The 18590-nt window shown below is 45.9% G+C and overlaps 1 protein-coding gene across 4 annotated transcripts; it reads left to right on the top strand.

Annotated features, from left to right (window-relative positions):
* Positions 1–6543: 6543 nt before the first annotated feature.
* On the top strand, positions 6544–16751 carry SERPINA10 (serpin family A member 10). Of its 4 annotated transcripts, XM_017857994.1 has the most exons (6): positions 6681–6902; positions 7015–7207; positions 9485–10249; positions 11539–11812; positions 13859–14009; positions 15908–16751. In XM_017857994.1, the coding sequence occupies exons 3-6, from the start codon at positions 9535–9537 to the stop codon at positions 16097–16099; spliced, it is 1332 nt and encodes a 443-aa protein (XP_017713483.1). In that variant the 5' UTR covers positions 6681–6902; positions 7015–7207; positions 9485–9534; the 3' UTR covers positions 16100–16751. The 4 variants fall into 4 exon arrangements, with proteins under 4 accessions (XP_017713481.1, XP_017713483.1, XP_017713485.1 ...); XM_017857992.1 differs by lacking the exons at positions 6681–6902; positions 7015–7207 and adding an exon at positions 6544–6624; XM_017857996.1 differs by lacking the exon at positions 7015–7207 and having other exon boundaries at positions 6681–6805.
* The last annotated feature ends 1839 nt before the right edge of the window (positions 16752–18590 follow it).

The raw sequence follows: 18590 nt of genomic DNA, 5'->3' as shown, positions 1-18590 counted from the left end.
CACGGGGGCAGTTTCCTCCATATTGTTCCCACATAGTGAATAAGTCACATGAGATCTGATGGATTTATCAGGGGTTTCCACTTTGGCATCTTCCTCATTTTCTCTTGCCACCACTATGTAAGAAGTGTCTTTCACCTCCCACCATGATTCTGAGGCTTCCCCAGTCATGTGGAACTGTAAGTCCAATTAAACCACTTTTTCTTCCCAGTCTTGGGTTTGTCTTTATCAGCAGCATGAAAACAGACTAAAGAAGTAAATTGGTACCAGTAGAGTGGGGCATTACTGAACAGATGCCCAAAAATGTGGAAGCAACTTTGGAACTGGGTAACAGGCAAAGCTTGGAACAGTTTGGAGGCCTCAGAAGAAGACAGGAAAATGTGGGAAAGTTTGGAACTTCCTAGAGACTTGTTGAATGGCTTTGACCAAAAGCCTGAAAGCGATATGGACAATAAGGTCCAGGCTGAGGTGGTCTCAGATGGAGATGAGGAATTTGTTGGGAACTGGAGCAAAGCTGACTCTAGTTATGTTTTAGCAAAGAGATTGGTGGCACTCTTCCCCTGCCTTAGAAATTCGAACTTGAAAGAGATGATTTAGGGTATCTGGCAGAAGAAATTTCTAAACAGCAAAGCACTCAAGATCCGACTTGGGTGCTATTAAAGGCATTCAGTTTTATAAGGGAAGCAGAGCATAAAAGTTTGGAAAATTTGTAGCCTGATAATGTGATAGAAAAGAAAAACCCATTTTCTGAGGAGAAATTTATGCTGGCTGCAGAAATTTGCATACGTAATGAGGAGCAGAATGTTAATCCCCAAGACAATGGGGAAAATGTCTCCAGGATATGTCAGAAGTCTTCACGGCAGCCCCTCCCATCACAGGCCCAGAAGTCTAGGAGAAAATGGTTTCATAGGCTGGGTTCAGGGTCCCCATACTGTGTGCAGCCTAGGGACTTGGCGCCCTGTGTTCTAGCCATTCCAGCCAGGGCTGAAAGAAACCAATGTAGAGTCAGGCCATGGCTTCAGAGGGTGCAAGCCCCAAGTCTTGGCAGCTTCCATGTGGTAGAACTTGCAAGTGCACAGAAGTCAAGAATTAGGGTTTGGGAACGTCTGCCTCAATTTCAGAACGTGTGGAAACGCTTGGATGTCCAGACAGAAGTTTGCTACAGGGGAGGGATGCTCATGGAGAACCTCTGCTAGGGCAATGCAGAAGGAAAACGTGGGGTTGGAGCCCCCCCACACAGAATCTCTATGGGGGCACTGCGTAGTGGAGCTGTGAGAAGAGGGCCACTGTCCTCCAGATCCCGGAACGGGAGATCCACTGACAGCTTGCACCATTTATCTGGAGAATTCACAGACACTCAACACCAGCCCGTGAAAGCAGTGGGGAGGGAGGCTGTGCCCTGCAAAGCCACAGGGGCAGAGCCGTCCAAAACCAAGGGAACCTATCTTTTGCATCAGTGTGACCTGGATGTGAGACCTGGAGTCAAAGGAGATCATTTTGGAGCTTTAAAATTTGACTGACCTGCTGGATTTCAGACTTGCATGGGCCCTGTAACCACTTTATTTAGGCCAATTTCTCCCATTTGGAACAGCTGTATTTACCCAATGCCTGTACCCCCATTGTATCTAGGCAGTAGCTAGCTTGCTTTTGATTTTACAGGCTCATAGGCAGAAGGGACTTGCCTTATCTCAGGTGAGACTTCAGATTGTGGACTTTTGGGTTAATGCTGAAATGAGTTAAGACTTTGGGGGACTGTTGAGAAGGCATGATTGGTTTTGAAATGTGAGGACATGAGATTTGGCAGGGCCAGAGGTAGAATGATATGGTTTGGTTCTGCATCCCCACCCAAATCTCATCTTGAATTGTACTCCCATAATTCCCATATGTTGTGGGAGGGATCCAGTGGGAGATAATTTGAATCATTGGGGTGGTTCCCCCATACTGTTCTTGTGATAGTGAATAAGTCTCACAAGATATGATGCCTTTATTGGGGGTTTCTGCTTTTGCATCTTCCTCATTTTCTCTTGCCGCCACCATGTAAGCAGTGCCTTGTAAGCATGCCTCCCACCATGATTCTGAGGCCTCCCCAGCCACGTGGAGCTGTAAGTGCATTTAAACCTCTTTTTCTTCCCAGTCTCGGGTATGTCTTTATCAGCGGCATGAAAATAGACTAATACACTGTGGTTATGTACTATAGTCATATGATATGTTCATATTTGTGGAAGCTGGGTAAAGGGTAAATGGCAAAACATGATTTTGCAAATTTTGTAAGTTTAAAGTTATTTCTAAATTAGAAGTTTAAAAAGAAGAAATCACATAAGCCATAACACAATGGGAAGATGTCTTTAAATTTCAAGGCAGAAGGGATGTCTGGAAATCAGCGAGAAATTTGCACGTGTGCGTGCATGTGCATGTGCATGTGCGTGTGCGTGTGTATGTTGCGAGGACTTGGAAAGCCCTTTTTTTCTTACCTCTCTACTACTGTAGGGAAAGGCTAAACTTGACCTCTTCCCATCTTAGTTCTTTGTTGGGATGGACTCCTGTAACAAAAGACAGACAAGAGAAAAATCAGTTTATAACATGGGCCATGCACTTCACACAGGAGAAACCTGTATAAAAAGCAACTCAAAATGGTGCCTTAGAACTCCACTTATCTTTAATAAAGGGCAATAAATTAGTAGGAAAATCATGGGACGGGACAAGGGAAGTGGTTTTATGCTTCCAAGGGCAGGAAATCACGGAAGGTAAACATATGGGAGGAAACCTTGTTTACATAGTCCTCTGGTGCCATCTCTGGGTTGATAAGAGTCTAGAGTCACCTCCAGTAAAGGGGAATTTTTATGTCTAGGAAGAAAGGAGGAAAGATAGAGAAAACTTTTTCTCCATTTGCTGCTTAATTACCTTCAGTTCAAAAATAATTTTTATATCAGAAATGCATATTTAGGGTATATTGGTCCATTTTCACACTGCTAATAAAGACATACCCAAGACTGGGTAATTTATAAAGAAAAAGAGGTTTAATGGACTCACCATTCCACATGGTTGGAGAGGACTTACAATCATGGCAGAAGGAGAAAGGCAGGTCTTACGGTCTTACATGGCAGCAGGCAACAGGAAGAATGAGAGCCAAGCGAAAGGAGTTTCCCCTTATAAAATCATCAGATCTCATAAGACTTACTCTCTACCATGGGAACAGTATGGCGGAAACACCTCCGTGATTCAGTGATCTCCCACTGGGTCCCTCCTACAACACGTGGCAATTATGGAAGCTACAATTCAAGATGAGATGTGGGTGGGGACACAGCCAGATCATATCAGGGGGTAACATGGACTGGTTTCCTTTATTATCCACCTACCCAAGCACCTCCTTCATAGGATCCACACAAAGTAAACTCTTGCAGTTCTCTCGTTGTTTCCCAGATTCTGCTTTTGGTCTCACAGGACTGCCCTAACACTTGTTTTTCAGATGTTTACCCTTGTAGGTCTCTGGACAAATTTGCCTTAGAAGCCCCTCGATGTCACCCTGAAGAGTGGCTTTCAGAAGTTGTGCCTCCTGCCTGAGGGGAGTTCCAGGAAGGGTTCTGCATCACCTGTGAGTTTATCTGGGTCACCAGAGGCCTTCCCGTCAGAGCTTTCCCAATCGTTTTTGGCCAAGGAGTGTGAGAAGCTAAAGTTCATAACAACTAGAAGTCAGACAGCCTGCTTTAACTCTAACAGGAAAAACATTCATGGTGGGGCCTGAATATCTTCCTTTGTAAAATCAAAGCCTGAAGACAGGGTTACTTACTTCTGAGCTTCAATCTGGCTCTAACATTATGCAACAAATGCCATTCCTGTAGCACTTCCTTCCTACCGGGCGAGGTACTAAACTCCACAAGCACCACTTCAGTTCATCCTTCCAGAAGTCCTAATGGCTCAGCCTGAGGAGCCCCATTTTATAGATTGGGAAACTGAGGCTAAGAGAGGTTAGGTAGCTTGCTCAGGGTCATGCTGCTGGTAAAAGAGCTCAGGCTACAGTGCTAGGCACTGAGTTTTCTCACTTTCCCATCTAACTGGAGGGCTAAAGATCAAAGAGTGGTTGGCTCCCTTGCTGGGAGGTGTACAGGAATAATGTCATCGCTGAAGGAGGGGGACTTCTGAGCCACACCTTGGGGTCCAGGGCTCACAGCCTTAGGAGCAAGATCGTTCACGCACTTCCTGGTTCCTTGGTGCTGCTGAGATATTCATAGGACAGAGTCTGAGTTCTGGCCATTTCACAGAGGAAGAAAGGCCGATTTGGTGAGGTTAACTTACATCCCAGCAGCTAGGAATTGGGAGCGGAGGACCTCAGATTCACACCAGGGCAGGAGGCAATGGCCTGATTGAAGCCTTCACAATTTTTCCAGTATACTCTGCTGCCTTCCTTTGTAAGGATCCATTTCTGAAACCCTGTGCCCTGGCCGGACACGGTGGCTCATGCCTCTGTAATCCTAGCACTTTGGGAGGCAAAGGCAGGTGGATTACAAGGTCAGGAGTTCGTGACCAGCCTGGCCAACATGGTGAAACCTCGTCTCTACTAAAAATACAAAAATTAGCTAGGCATAGTGGCGGGCACCTGTAAGCCCAGTTACTCGGGAGGCTGGGGCAGGAGAATCATTTGAACCCAGGAGGCGGAGGTTACAGTGAACCAAAATCATGCCATTGCATTCCAGACTGGGTGACAGGGCAAGACTCCATCTCAAAATAAATAAATAAATAAATAAATAAATAAATAAATAAATAAATAAAAGAAGCCCTGTGCCCTAAGACCTGCACACTCGCTAGCTCCGCTCAGACATTTAGCAAAGCAGACACCTTCCCAAGCCTGGAGGAAGCAGCCCCTGCTTTTTGTGAATCCACAATCCCTCAGCTGCAGAGCTCGACCTGGATGGGCAGGCCAAGGCTGGCTCATATGCATGGCATGGGTCCAGCCTGGCCCCTCTACACCCTCACTTTCACCTCTTAAAGAACTGCCTATCAACAGAGCAGGTACTGCCCGAAAGGAACACTCTGGAAACTTGTTGGGATACTACTGCTCTTCACAAACATTTGTGGGGAGTACTACTAGCATTTAAGGATTAAGGGTGAGCAATGCCAGACATACCAGAACACGCAGGGCAGTCTCCCACGATGAAGAGGCGGCCAGGTCCCCCAGGACTCACATGTCCACCTCAAGTTCACGTGGCATTATCTGAGCCTAGACTCTCAGTCCTGGGGCTGCTTTGTTTCATATAAAAATACAATATTTGGGCCGGGCGCGGTGGCTCAAGCCTGTAATCCCAGCACTTTGGGAGGCCGAGACGGGCGGATCACGAGGTCAGGAGATCAAGACCATCCTGGCTAATACGGTGAAACCCCATCTCTACTAAAAAATACAAAAACTAGCCAGGGGAGGTGGCGGGCGCCTGTAGTCCCAGCTACTCAGGAGGCTGAGGCAGGAGAATGGCGTCAACCCGGGAGGCGGAGCTTGCAGTGAGCTGAGATCCGGCCACTGCACTCCAGCCTGGGCGACAGAGCGAGACTCCGTCTCAAAAAAAAAAAAAAATACAATATTTATCCAAGGTTTTACTACACACTGCATTTTCTGTGAAGACAATGACCATGTAAATCAGGGAAAGATCTGTATTTTATTTGTGTGAAATTTTACCAAGCATTATTTACCATTTTGAAAACTCTATCCCTGGTAGTAACATTGGTTGTCGTGTTGACTGGCCAGCAGTGAGCATCTTACATGCGGCCTCCAGCGGGCTCCATATTGGATGGCCTCACTGCACCTGCCCAGGCCCTTAGACCACAGCACTGCCATATTCAGGGACACATTATTCTCTTTTATTATGCCTCTACATTATCGTTACAGCATTATTTTTTTTAATTTTGTGGGTAGGTTATGTTAGCTATACATTTCACTTCAAGGGTAGTAGTAAGGGACACAACAAAATATTTATTTACATATTTTAAAAAAGAGAGTCTGCGAAGTCTGAGAAGCTTTGCCATAAAGGGTCTCCACCAGCCTCAACTCTGAGTACCCGAGGATTCAGTCTCAAGTACAGAAACATTGCAAAGCAGGAAATTTACCTTGAAAGGAGCTATGTACTCTAAGTAGTGATTTACCTGTCTGCTTCCCACACTGGACTAACTTGGGGGCTGAGAGAGCAGGTCCTGAACATCTCTGCTCTGCCCCCAACCCACATTCCCACAGTGTCCAGTACTGGGTTGGGGACTCAGGAAGCATACATGGGATCCCCCAGTGCCTTCTTTCTTGAGGCTTTCAGCACCTAGAACAGCTCAAGAGAAATCCCCAACATGCCACCCAGAAGGAGCTGAATCTTACTGGGGCGAAGCCTTGAGTTGCAAGGCAGAAGCTCTCGTGATGGGATTTGGGTCATATTCTGGGTTACAGGAGGAGCTGGGGAGTATGGGAAGCCTCCCACTTGGTCTTTGGTTTTCTGGAAACTCCACCATCACAAGCAGGATGTTAATCAGTAACCGTCCCATAGGGAATCATACTTTGGAATAGCAAATATTTGCTGAAGGTTCTGGGCTGCAAAGCTGAAGCTTTGGTTTCTGCTATGAATGAAGGACATTTTCAGGACCCAAGGCCACACACTGGTAAGAGGCAGTGGGTTACAGGAGACCTTCAACGAGTCTAATCAGGGAGGGACCAGGAGAGATGATATCATCTCCGGGTGGGCTCCAACATGAGGGCTGCGTGGCTGAGCAGTGCAAAGGCCTCAATCCTGCACTCCATGGGGACTGCACATACAGACGGGGAGCTGGAGTGGAGTGAGAGGTGAATTATAGACACAGGGAGATCCTCTGCAGGAAGGAGGCCAAGGGAAAGAGGCTTGAAAGGCTTGGTATTTCACCCACCACAACTCACTGCCGGAGTAAGCAGGGCTCCCCTTCCCAGGGCTGAGGGAAGGAGGGGGTGTGTGCTCTCCCAGGGCTGAGAAGTGGCGGGTGAGCTGGTGGTTCCTTAACTGCCCGGGCTCTGTCTAGGAAGGTGCGTCCTCACCATGCTGGATGGTGTCCTAGTCCAGGAGTGCCCCCTGAACTCCTGGCCTAGACTCCGAAGGGTTGGGTAGATGAGCAAAGACCTTACAAAGACCTTAGCGGATACCTGTTCAGGAGCCCCCAGGAATTACTGGGCTACCACTCTGCAGACTATAGGACAAGCTTCAAGAACAGAAAGGTAAGACTCAGCATTTGGAAGCGGTGACATCTGGTTGGCATGCTAGGCTAATTTCCTGACCACGGTGACAGGGAGAACTAACCTTGAATTGAGGAGTATTCTGTGTAGTCTTTTTTTTTTTTTTTTTTTGAGACGGAGTCTCGCTCTGTCGCCCAAGCTGGAGTACAGTGGCCGGATCTCAGCTCACTGCAAGTTCCGCCTCCCAGGTTCACGCCATTCTCCTGCCTCAGCCTCCCGAGTAGCTGGGACTACAGGCGCCTGCCACCTCGCCCGGCTAGTTTTGTATTTTTTAGTAGAGACGGGGTTTCACCATGTTAGCCAGGATGATCTCAATCTCCTGACCTTGTGATCCGCCCGCCTCGGCCTCCCAAAGTGCTGGGATTACAGGCTTGAGCCACCGCGCCCGGCCTCTGTGTAGTCTTAATGTAGAAAGTAGCATTAAATGATGCCACATAATCGTCTTAGCTAGGCTCCTCTAACAAAACACCACGGACTGGGTGGCTCCAAAGGCCATTGATTTTTCACAGTTTTGGAGGCTGCAAGTCCAAGTCAGGGTGCCAGTGTGGCCGGATTCTGGAGGGCTGCCTTCTTGGCTTGCAGATGGCCATCTTCTCACGGTGTCCTCCCATGGCAAGGAGGTGCAGAGGGGAAGTCTGGTCTCTCTTCTTCTTATAACAGCACTACTGCTATCACAGGGGCCTTGCCCTCATGACCTCATCCAAACCTAATCACCTCCCAAGGGCCTCAACTCTACTGCAATCACAATGGGGGTTAGGGCTTCAACTTACGAATTCTGGGGGGACACATTCAGTCCATAACAATAAAAGCATGAAACTGGACTGCGTTTACACTGAAAGAGCTATTTCCCCAACATTTACAATACTTGAGTGACCTATTGAACACGGGCTTGCCATTTAGAGTCAAAAAGAGTTTCCTCAACAGTGTCCTTTGGGAAACACAGTGGAAGTATTTCACTGCTTCTTTAAGGTAGAGGGCAGTGCCGTTCAGACTGCAGAGTGAGGCCCTGAATTCCGGGGTGCCATTCAGCCTAAGCAAGGAGCAACATGCTGGGCCCTGGCACTGGAGGCGGTTTTGTCCCACGCATAGATAAGAACTCAGTCCCTGCATCAGGGAGAAGACGCCTGGGAGTTCCCCGCCTGTCACATTTTGCTGCAGGTGACCTTGGTCAAGAATAAGGGTCTCTGCGGATAGGAACTCTCATGAGGCCCGCAGCATCCACCCTGCGCTCACTGGGCTGGGTGGCCGACCCCACGCAGACCCTCCCAGGGCAGTGGGCCCAGAGAGAGGATGAGGGAGGGCAGGTGTCCTGGAGGTCCTGCCCAGTCAGCCTCTGGGATCAGGCCTGCAATGTGGCTGAACACCAGAACTGAGTTGGGACACAGCCAGGTGGCCCAGCCCAGCCCCAAGCCATGTATTTGGATGGAAATCACGCAAGTGTTCGGGAGCCAGGCTCTGTGTCCAAGGATGTGGAAGGAGCCTAAAAGGCAACAGAGAAGGGGACAGCTAATGGTGAGGAAGTGTGGCTCCCACGCTGTGCAGCCTGGGGCAGTGAGAGCCGGCACGCAGCCCAGGTGACTGTGAGGGCTCTATGAGGCCACAGTGGAGGGAGCCCAGCAGTGGGTTGTATGAATTGCGGGGCCTCCTGCTACCTGGGAGCCGCAGCTATAGGAAGGAAGGAAGACCTCCAAGGAACTGTGTGGCAGAGGTGCAGTGTGAAGAGAATTTTGATCAAAAATCCAGGGAAGCTCCAACATTTTCCCCCTTCCTTGCCTAACAGGCATGCAGGCACTCCAATCCCCAGCCAAACAGGGCATAGGGCAAGGCCGGCCACCCATCTGGATGGGCAGCCTGATGGCCGGAGGGTCAGGGCAATGAACGAAGCAGATCAGGGAAAGGTGCATGAGGACCCCTGATTCCACCTGCTCAGACCCCCACCTTTTGTGCTGCCTCCTGCTCCCAGAGCGGGGTCTCTTGCCCTAGCCCTCAGGAAGGAGATGGGATGAATAAAAAAGGGGTCAGGACCGAGAGCTGCCTGACAGCCGGGCAGGGAATGGGAACTAGAGGAGGTTTTGCTCTGTGAAATAATGTCCCCTCACTGGGTGAGCAAATGTCACCCACACTTGCTTCAGGTCTCCCTGGGACAGGGCTAACCTACTTGAGCCACAGGAAGGAGGCAGGGTCCCTGAAGAAGCTTTTACTATCCACTAAGACACTTTAGGAGATATTAAAACCATCTCTATCCTCTTCTCTCCACAGGAAGTCTTGCAGCTGAAGGGAGGCACTCCTTAGCCTCTGCAGCTGACCACATGAAGGTGGTGCCAAGCCTCCTGCTCTCCGTCCTCCTGGCACAGGTGTGGTTGGCACCCGGCTTGGCCCCCAGTCCTCAGTCGCCAGAGGCCCCGGCCCCTCAGAACCAGACCAGCGGGGTAGTGCAGGCTCCCGGGGAGGAAGAGGAGGATGAGGAGGAGGCCATCGAGAAGGCCGGTGAGGAGGAGAAAGCCTGGCTGATAGCTAGTGGGCAGCAGCTTGCCAATGAGACTTCAAACTTCGGATTCAGCCTGCTGCGAAAGATCTCCATGAGGCACGATGGCAACATGGTCTTCTCTCCATTTGGTGTGTCCTTGGCCATGGCAGGCTTGATGCTGGGGGCCACAGGGCCGACCAAAGCCCAGATCAAGACAGGGCTCCACTTGCAGGCCCTGAACCCCACCAAGCCCGGGCTCCTGCCCTCCCTCTTTAAGGGACTCAGAGAGACCCTCTCCCACAACTTGGAACTGGGCCTCACACAGGGGAGTTTTGCCTTCATCCACAAGGATTTTGATGTCAAAGAGCTCTTCCTCAATTTATCCAAGAGGTATTTTGATACAGAGTGTGTGCTTATGAATTTTCACAATGCCTCACAGGCCAAAAGGCTCATGAATCATTACATTAACAAAGAGACTCAGGGGAAAATTCCCAAACTGTTTGACGAGATTTATCCTGAAACCAAATTAATTCTTGTGGATTACATCTTGTTCAAAGGTACTTTGATAATATTCTGCTCTCCCAAGGCCACAGGGTCCTGCAACTGTCTCTCCCTTTCCTTCCGTTAGGTCAGCATATGGTTAACGCTAAATGATTTTCTATGAATGTGTTTTCAGGTTTCAAATACAGATTGATACACATATTGAACAGTGCCAGACGCTGTCACTTGAGGCCCTGCCCTGGCATCCTATGTGCTTGTAGTCCTTATAATTTTCAAAGCACTCTACACAGCTCCCCTCTGACGTTTAGAAGCATAGGGTCATTCCAAAAAGAGGGGGTTGGGGGGATTATCTGGGGGATTTAGAAGTGAATCATTGTTCCTTCATTTTTACTTTTTTGACCAGCTCTCTGCCCTTAGCTTCTTATTATAGAAAATAGCGACACTCCACCTACTATAGAGTTAAAATGAGACAATGAATGTAAAGTGCCCAGATGGGCTTGGCACATAGCAGACACTGAGTATCTAGGGTTTACTCGTTCTTCCTGCCAATCAGCAGGTAGAGCAGGAGTTGTTGTCTCCTTTCTAAAGATGAAACCAGCTCAGAGAGGTTAGCCTGATCAAGGTCACACAATAAGCAGCAGAGGCAAAACCCAAACAAGAACCTCCTGACCTCCTGATCCTAGGTTCTGTCCAGCCCTGCCTCCCTAATGGGGTACTAGATATGGGCTGGATGCCACTTTTGCAGAGCTGGCACCAGACTTGCAAAGCCCCGGCAGGCGAAGCCACTTTACAACCAGCCAGGCCACACCCCCAGGGCAGACATTTGTGTAGAGAGTCATGTACCTGCCTGCTGGTGGCCTCTGCATTGTGGGGCCTTCTCTCAGAACCACATTAAACAGTGGGTAAGTGAGAAGTGTCACTCCTGCCACCTTGGACTCTGCATGTGCTTGTGCCTGGTGTGAATGAGACAAAGTGGCAGTCAGAGGTGCCAGGCAAAGGCTTTTCTCTAAGCTGGAGCTAACTATGAGGGAACGACTGTGGATTCTGTTCGGGTCCAGGACAATGAGGGAAGCCAGGGATTGTTAGGAAACATTTCCCTGCTTTCGTGTGCGATTCCCAATAGGGCCTGTAAGTGGAGCTGTATTTTGTTAGCTGGGCTAGAGGCCGGGGAAAAGCTATTTTGGAGAAATTTATTTTGCCTGCCTGAGCTGTGGAAAAGCAAACCCAATTAGGGAACGCCTTGGAACGAGAAGTGAGATAGAAGGTTCCCTCTTTATTATTTGAGCAAGAACAATGCTTTTCAAAGAGGGGGTTTCTGCAATGAGTTCTTCTCTCACTTGTTCAGGGAAATGGCTGACCCCATTTGACCCTGCCTTCACCGAAGCCGACACTTTCCACCTGGACAAGTACAAGACCATTAAGGTGCCCATGATGTATGGTGCAGGCAAGTTTGCCTCCACCTTTGACAAGAATTTTCGTTGTCATGTCCTCAAACTGCCCTACCAAGGAAATGCCACCATGCTGGTGGTCCTCATGGAGAAAATGGGTGACCACCTCGCCCTTGAAGACTACCTGACCACAGACTTGGTGGAGACATGGCTCAGAAACATGAAAACCAGGTACAACTCTTGCCCACATCCTATACAAACTCTACCTTTCCATACTTTCAAACACTCAGCAGAATTTCGTTGAATGCACCGTGGTTTAATGCCCATCTCCTCCAGTGAGCTATAAGCTTCCTGAGGGCAGGACAGCATTTGTCTTTTTTTCCACTCTATCCCCAGCATCTGTCACAGAGTGCCTGGCTGATTCATTCATTGAGTCCACCAGTATTTCACGTTCTGCTACTGTGATAAAAGTATGATGCCAGGAATTCATCAGCAAACAAAACAGGCAAAATTAGTCTGCCCTCATGGAGCTTACATTCCATTGAAGGAAGACAAAGAGCAAATTAAAAATAGGTAATAATGCAGGGAAGGGGACAGGAAGCATCATCAGGATGCAGATGGAGGTTAGGGAAGGCCTCTCCAAGAAGGTAACAGTAAGCAAACATCTGAAGATGAAGGATAAACCATGTGGATATATTCGGGGAGAGAAATGTTATGTTACAGGCAGAATCGTACCTGGGAGTGTACCTGGTGGGTTTGAAGAAGAGCAAGGAGGCAAGTGTGGCTTCAGCAGTTGGAGATGAGATCAGAGTGGAACCAGGGGCCCAGTCACCAGGATCTCACCTTACAGTCCCCAGAAAAGACTTGGGCTTTTCCTGGGAGAGGCAGCAAGCCACTGGATGGTTCTGAGTAGAGGAGCAAACTGATTTGACTTCTGTTTTTAAAGGATCACAGAAGCTCCCGTGTTGATAAAAGACAGTAGGGGGTAAGGATGGAAGCAAGGGAGACTGGTTAGAAGGTTACTAGCAATCCACGTAGAGATGCTCCTACCTGGACTGCGGTGGTGGTAGTAATGGTAGTGGAAGTGATGAGAAGTTGCTGGATTCTAGATCTATCAGGAAGTGAGAGTTGGCAGGATCTGCTAATGGACTGCATGTGGGTGAGAGAGGTGTCAAAGGTGATTGCAAAGTTTTTGGTCTTAGCAACTGGAAGGACGGATTTGCCATTTACTGAAATGGGGAGGAACAGGTCTGGGGTAAGTGCAGAAGTTCAGTCTTAAACACTTAGATCAGAAATATCTATTAGACATCCAAGTTGAGATGTCAAGACGACAGGTGGATCTGGAGTCTAGGGTGAGGTCCAGGCCAGAGATATAAATTCAGTCATCAGCATAGAACTAGAATCTAGACGCATGACAGGGTTGGGGTCTGTACATAGAGAGGAGAGGAACAGAAAGCAGGGTGGGCACTCAAATGTCTGCCCAGTAAGTTAATACACCTATTGGAGTACAAGGAAAACGGCTGCAATATAAATTCCATGGCTATGGCTTCCGAATCCCATGACTCAGATTTTGGCAGAGACGAGTCCAGCTAAAGGTCCCTGGGGTTAGTTTTATCTTTATTATTATTCTTTCATTTTTCTTCATATCTTTAGCACCTAACAAAGAACCCCAAACATCATAAGCCCTCAAGAAATGTTTGCTGAATGAATAACTTTATAAATTAATCTTCAAGACACGTCATGTCCTCAATTATTTTTTTTTTTTTTTGAGCCACAGAACTCATCTTTCCAAGCAACATATTTTCAAAGGAGGACTCCAGTATACAAAATAGATGGTATCAGAGTTTCTCTGGCTAAAGACGGGGAGGGGTTTAAAGTTTTCTTTGCTCCCCTTCCCATCCATCCCCAGACTCCTCAGGTCTGTAGAATCCAGGAGCTGAAAACAGTCATCATCCAGGAGTCTGCAGGATTGCTGAAAGCAGCTGTTATCTCAGGTTGTTTTTAAAACATAGGCAAATTAACACATAAGTACTTTGCTAAAGAGAAGGTGAGTCATTGGCTGAGGAATAAAACTCCTTCCCTGAAGCTGAAGTACTACTTGATAAGCTAGAAATAATTTCCTTGAGCTAGGCCATTGTAAGAGAATGGCATGAACTTCATAGTCAACTGAAAGACTCATTAATGGAAACAATCTTAAAGAACAAAAATTGTGACCTTTTTGGTGCCATAGACTATGGCTTTGTCTACATTTCACCATTATCTGTACTTGTATCACAGAAACATGGAAGTTTTCTTTCCAAAGTTCAAGCTAGATCAGAAGTATGAGATGCATGAGCTGCTTAAGCAGATGGGAATCAGAAGAATCTTCTCACCCTGGGCTGACCTTAGTGAACTCTCAGCTACTGGAAGAAATCTCCAAGTATCCCGGGTAAGTCAGGATCTTTCATCAGAGCCCAACCTCAGCATGAAATGTCACCAAAACAAATGTTTTTACAAACCATTTAACTTTGATAAAATACCTAAGTGTAATGGAAAATTATATTTACATCCCAAATACTTGAAATAGCACCCAGGTTGGATGTTTTAAGAATTTCAAGCAACTTTATTAAAATACCTTTTCAACTAATTTATTTTAAGCAGACCTCTCTCCTTCTGCTTAAGTGCTCAGGGAGAAATTTGTCCCTGAAGTAGAACTGGTTTACAGATACGTCATCATTTATGTTGAATACAACTTAAATAGTTCATGAAATTACACCACCTTTACAATGAAAGAAACCCCTAGACATCATCCAGCCCAACTTCTCCCTCCTTGTGGAAATCCCCTCCATAGCCCTATGAAATAGCCCTCCAACTTCTGTCTCTTCTTCTTCATGCTTCCAGTGACAGCAAACTCACCATTTCTTTGAAAAGCTGCCTAATCCACAACAGCTAAAATTGTTTATATATATATATGTGTGTATATGTGTGTGTATGTATATGTGCATATATACACACACATATATACATAGATACACATATATACATATATATATATATATAGAGAGAGAGAGAGAGAGAGAGAGAGAGAGAGAGAGAGACCTGTAACTTCTACCTCATACTTTTTGGTCCTAGTTCTATTTCTAAAACTAAGAACAAATTTAGTCACCATCCACATAGAATCCCTTCAGTTACTCAGTGTTTCTCAGTGGAAGGGTTCTTGGTTTTGAGGGGAACTGCTTGTTGTCCAGAGCAGTTGTGCATGTTGCAGGGAACTGGTTAGCATTGCTGACCCATGTTCACTAATGCCAGTAGGAAACTCCAGTCATCACTATAAAAGTGCTCCCACACATTTCCAAATGGCAGCTACATCTCTCTACATTCTTCCTTAGCTGTGTGGTTTGGTTAATATTTTCTCTTACAATTGCAATTTTCAGTTCCAAGAGAGACTAAAAATGGCATCCACTTAAGTAGGACACAGTAGGGTAACCGTGGCCTGGAATCAGGTTTTACCACCTCGAGAGAGATAAGACAATTAAACAATCCTGCAGACCAGCACCTGAAAGTGTTTCTGCTATGAACACATGAAAAACTGAAATGCACTGCTGATTTACAAAGGGTCATCATGAAATTTAAATTGTAAACCATGAAATATTCTCCCTCTGTTTGCTCTGGGGAGTTAATTCTCCTCTAGGAAATCAGGGAATTTCCTGGAGTGAAAATCAGTGTATGTTTTTATTATCTATTATAACACAGTAATTATATAGGTACATCACTCATATCACATCCTGTTTCTGTAAAAAAGGGTCTCCCAAACATAGCAAGCAGCCACAATATAGGCAGTCAGAATTCAGGAAGGCTCCAGGGACCCCTGGGCTTGGCCCAGAAAATGCCTTAGAGTAGTACCAGGTGCTGGGAAGCTGATACGGAAGACTAGCCATTCCCTGCCTCCACCTTGCCTGCCAAAAGGAAAGTCAGAGGACTCAAGGGATCCAGGCAGCTTGAAAACCTTTTAGGAGCACCAGCTCAGCTCAACAATTAGTAGCATAAAGCACACGCTCAATAAAGATTTGATGCATGAGTGCATCCTAAGTCCACGCCCGTAATGTGTTTCACATATTCCACAATACTTCACATTGGGTTCCTGAGGTCTTCTGGTATTGTTGGAGACTCCTGTGCAGTCCCTGGTGAAACCCCAGACCACTGCTCTTAATGTAGATGGGCCTGCTCCACTAAATCCCAGTAGCATGACCCCATGGGTAGGACCACTGTGAAGAATTTCAAGGGGCTCATTTAATTCCTCCTTTGCACTGCCACACAAATGGTTTTTCACACTATTTCCTTTTCCAGGTTTTACAAAGAACAGTGATTGAAGTTGATGAAAGGGGCACTGAGGCAGTGGCAGGAACCTTGTCAGAAATTATTGCTTATTCCATGCCTCCTGTCGTCAAAGTGAACCGGCCATTTCATTTCATGATCTATGAAGAAACCTCTGGAATGCTTCTATTTCTGGGAAGGGTGGTGAATCCAACTCTCCTATAATTCAGGACATGCATAAGCACTCCGTGCTGCAGTAGATGCTGAATCTGAGGTATCAAATCCACACAGGATACCAGCAATGGATGGCAGGGGAGAGTGTTCCTTTTGTTCTTAACTAGTTTGGGGTGTTCTCAAATACAGTAGTCCCCACTTATCTGAGGGGGATACATTCAAAGACCCCCAGCAGATGCCTGAAACGGTGGACAGTGCTGAACCTTATATATATTGTTTCCTACACATACATACCTACGATAAAGTTTAATTTATAAATTAGGCACAGTAAGAGATTAACAACAATAATAACAACATTAAGTAAAATAAGTTACTTGAACGCAGGCACTGCAATACCCTAACAGTCAAACTGACTATAGAGAAGGCTACTAAGTGACTCACAGGCGAGGAGCACAGACAGTGTGGAGACATTGGGCAAGGGGAGAATTCACATCCTGGGTGGGACAGAGCAGGATGATGCAGGATTCCATCCCACCACTCAGAATGGCATGCTGCTTAAAACTTTTAGATTGTTTATTTCTGGAATTTTTCATTTAATGTTTTCAGACCATGGTTGACCATAGTTAACTGAGACTACAGAAAGCAAAACCATGGATAAGGGAGGACTACTACAAAAGCATTACATTGATAATTTTTTTTAAAAGATGTTTGTGCAATCTGTCTGGTATTTTAAGCCTGTTTCTAACAGCCTTAGTTATTTGGCTGAAGACTAGCTGGGTAGAATATCTTTTCTCTGTTGCTCACGTATTTGGATTTTTAAAAAGTTGTAGATGAGAACACTATGTCGAGATAAAGCCTTTGGGCTTTATCTCCTTGAGTCATGTGCTTCTCTCTCTTTACTTCTCTCTGGTGCAAAATAAGTGTTTTATTTTAATCTATTATGGAGTCATTTATTGCTGACTGACATCAGAAGAAAAATAGCTCTAATCAGTCCTGATCACAGCATCTACTTCCATGGTGCATCAAATCGCTTGGCAGAGGCATTGGCTGAACCACAGATCATCTAGTTCAATACCTTCATTTTACAAAGGAAAGAAAGAGGGACCCAGAAACAGGTCCACATTCTTTCATGGGCCCTAGGCACTTTTAACCTCGTAGACTCCTTTCCTTCATGAAGATATATATGTTTTATGGCTGCATTGGTAGAAAGATGAATATATTCGTCTTTTGAAATTGCGTATCTGGCTTCAAAGTTATTTGTCTAGCATATGGTGATAAACAAAACACCTTCATGGGCCCTTACAGTACTGTCGGCCTTAGGCACTGTGTCTTCTGTATCTAGTGGATAAGTCATACCTTACATACCAGTGGGAAGAAAACACTTGTCCAAGGTCTTCCAGTGTAGCAATGGCAGAGTCAGCGGCCTAGCTTTCCTGAGTCTAGTCCCCAAGCCCTTTTTACTCTTCCTTCCTTCCATCTAAAACATCTGATGGGGACCAGGTAAACAGCCTGAACTATAGCTACCCATGGGGGTTAAACAGAATATAAGTACAAACTTTGTCCCAGGGTGAAAAGGGAAATTGTAAATATCCCTGATCTTCCTTAGGCAGTCATTTTCTGTCACAGAAACAGAAAAGACCATATTCAGAGAATCCTGAATAGAACTAACTTACAGTATCAACTATGTTAATTAAATGCCTAATTGGATTTCTGTCTGTCTGCTATCTAATGTTTAAAAAAATCTAAAATGCATTTATTGACTATTTAATATAGTTCAGAGTAATGTGAATAGGTAATAATATTAATATGCAGCCTAAATACAGACTTTTCGTCATTCCAAGTTTTGGAATGACGAAAAGTCAGTACTTAGACTGCATATTAATAAAATAAAATTCATTCCTGTATTCATTCCAACAGCACTAATTGACACTTATGAAGGGACAGGCAATTCTAGGCCCTAGAGGGCCAAAGACAGAGGACTAACTCTAACTGACATTCTTAAGTCACCCTGTTTGTGTTCAATTAGTCAGATTTGTTTGTGGAAAAATAGTAGAGGAATAAAGTAGAATCCAGTCAAATTTCCCACTTTTAAGAGATGAAATCTGGAAAATTAAGTCTGTGAGAGCACAATACTCACTGAAATCAATATGGCCAAACCCAGTTATAAAAAGGTACATTATTATTGAAGGATTCACATAGCATGCAGATAAAAAACTCCTGCCTTCTTCCCACCATATACACTGCAAAGCAACAACAGCATAATAATTGTATTTAACATACTACTCTTTAAGGTAGAAAATGGACCTATTCTATGTTTTAAATATACTTTTTAATGTTCCCCCATATTTGCTTTAAGAAGTTCCTAAGACACTCAGTTTCAGATTTCCCGAGTACACAGGCATGACAGAAAAATGCAGACCAATAAAAAATGTAATTTACCTCACACAAATACACACACACACAAATTCGGGGTTTCCAACTGAGCGGGGAAAATCTTAACATTGTACAAGTCTTCACTATATGTAAGTGTTGAGTTTTTTTG

The sequence above is a fragment of the Rhinopithecus bieti genome, unplaced genomic scaffold (genome assembly GCF_001698545.2).
Source record: "Rhinopithecus bieti isolate Rb0 unplaced genomic scaffold, ASM169854v2 scaffold_41913, whole genome shotgun sequence".
Taxonomy (NCBI): Eukaryota; Metazoa; Chordata; class Mammalia; order Primates; family Cercopithecidae; genus Rhinopithecus; species Rhinopithecus bieti.
The sequence above is the reverse complement of the archived record's forward strand: the minus strand, read 5'-3'. Positions and strand labels throughout refer to the sequence as shown.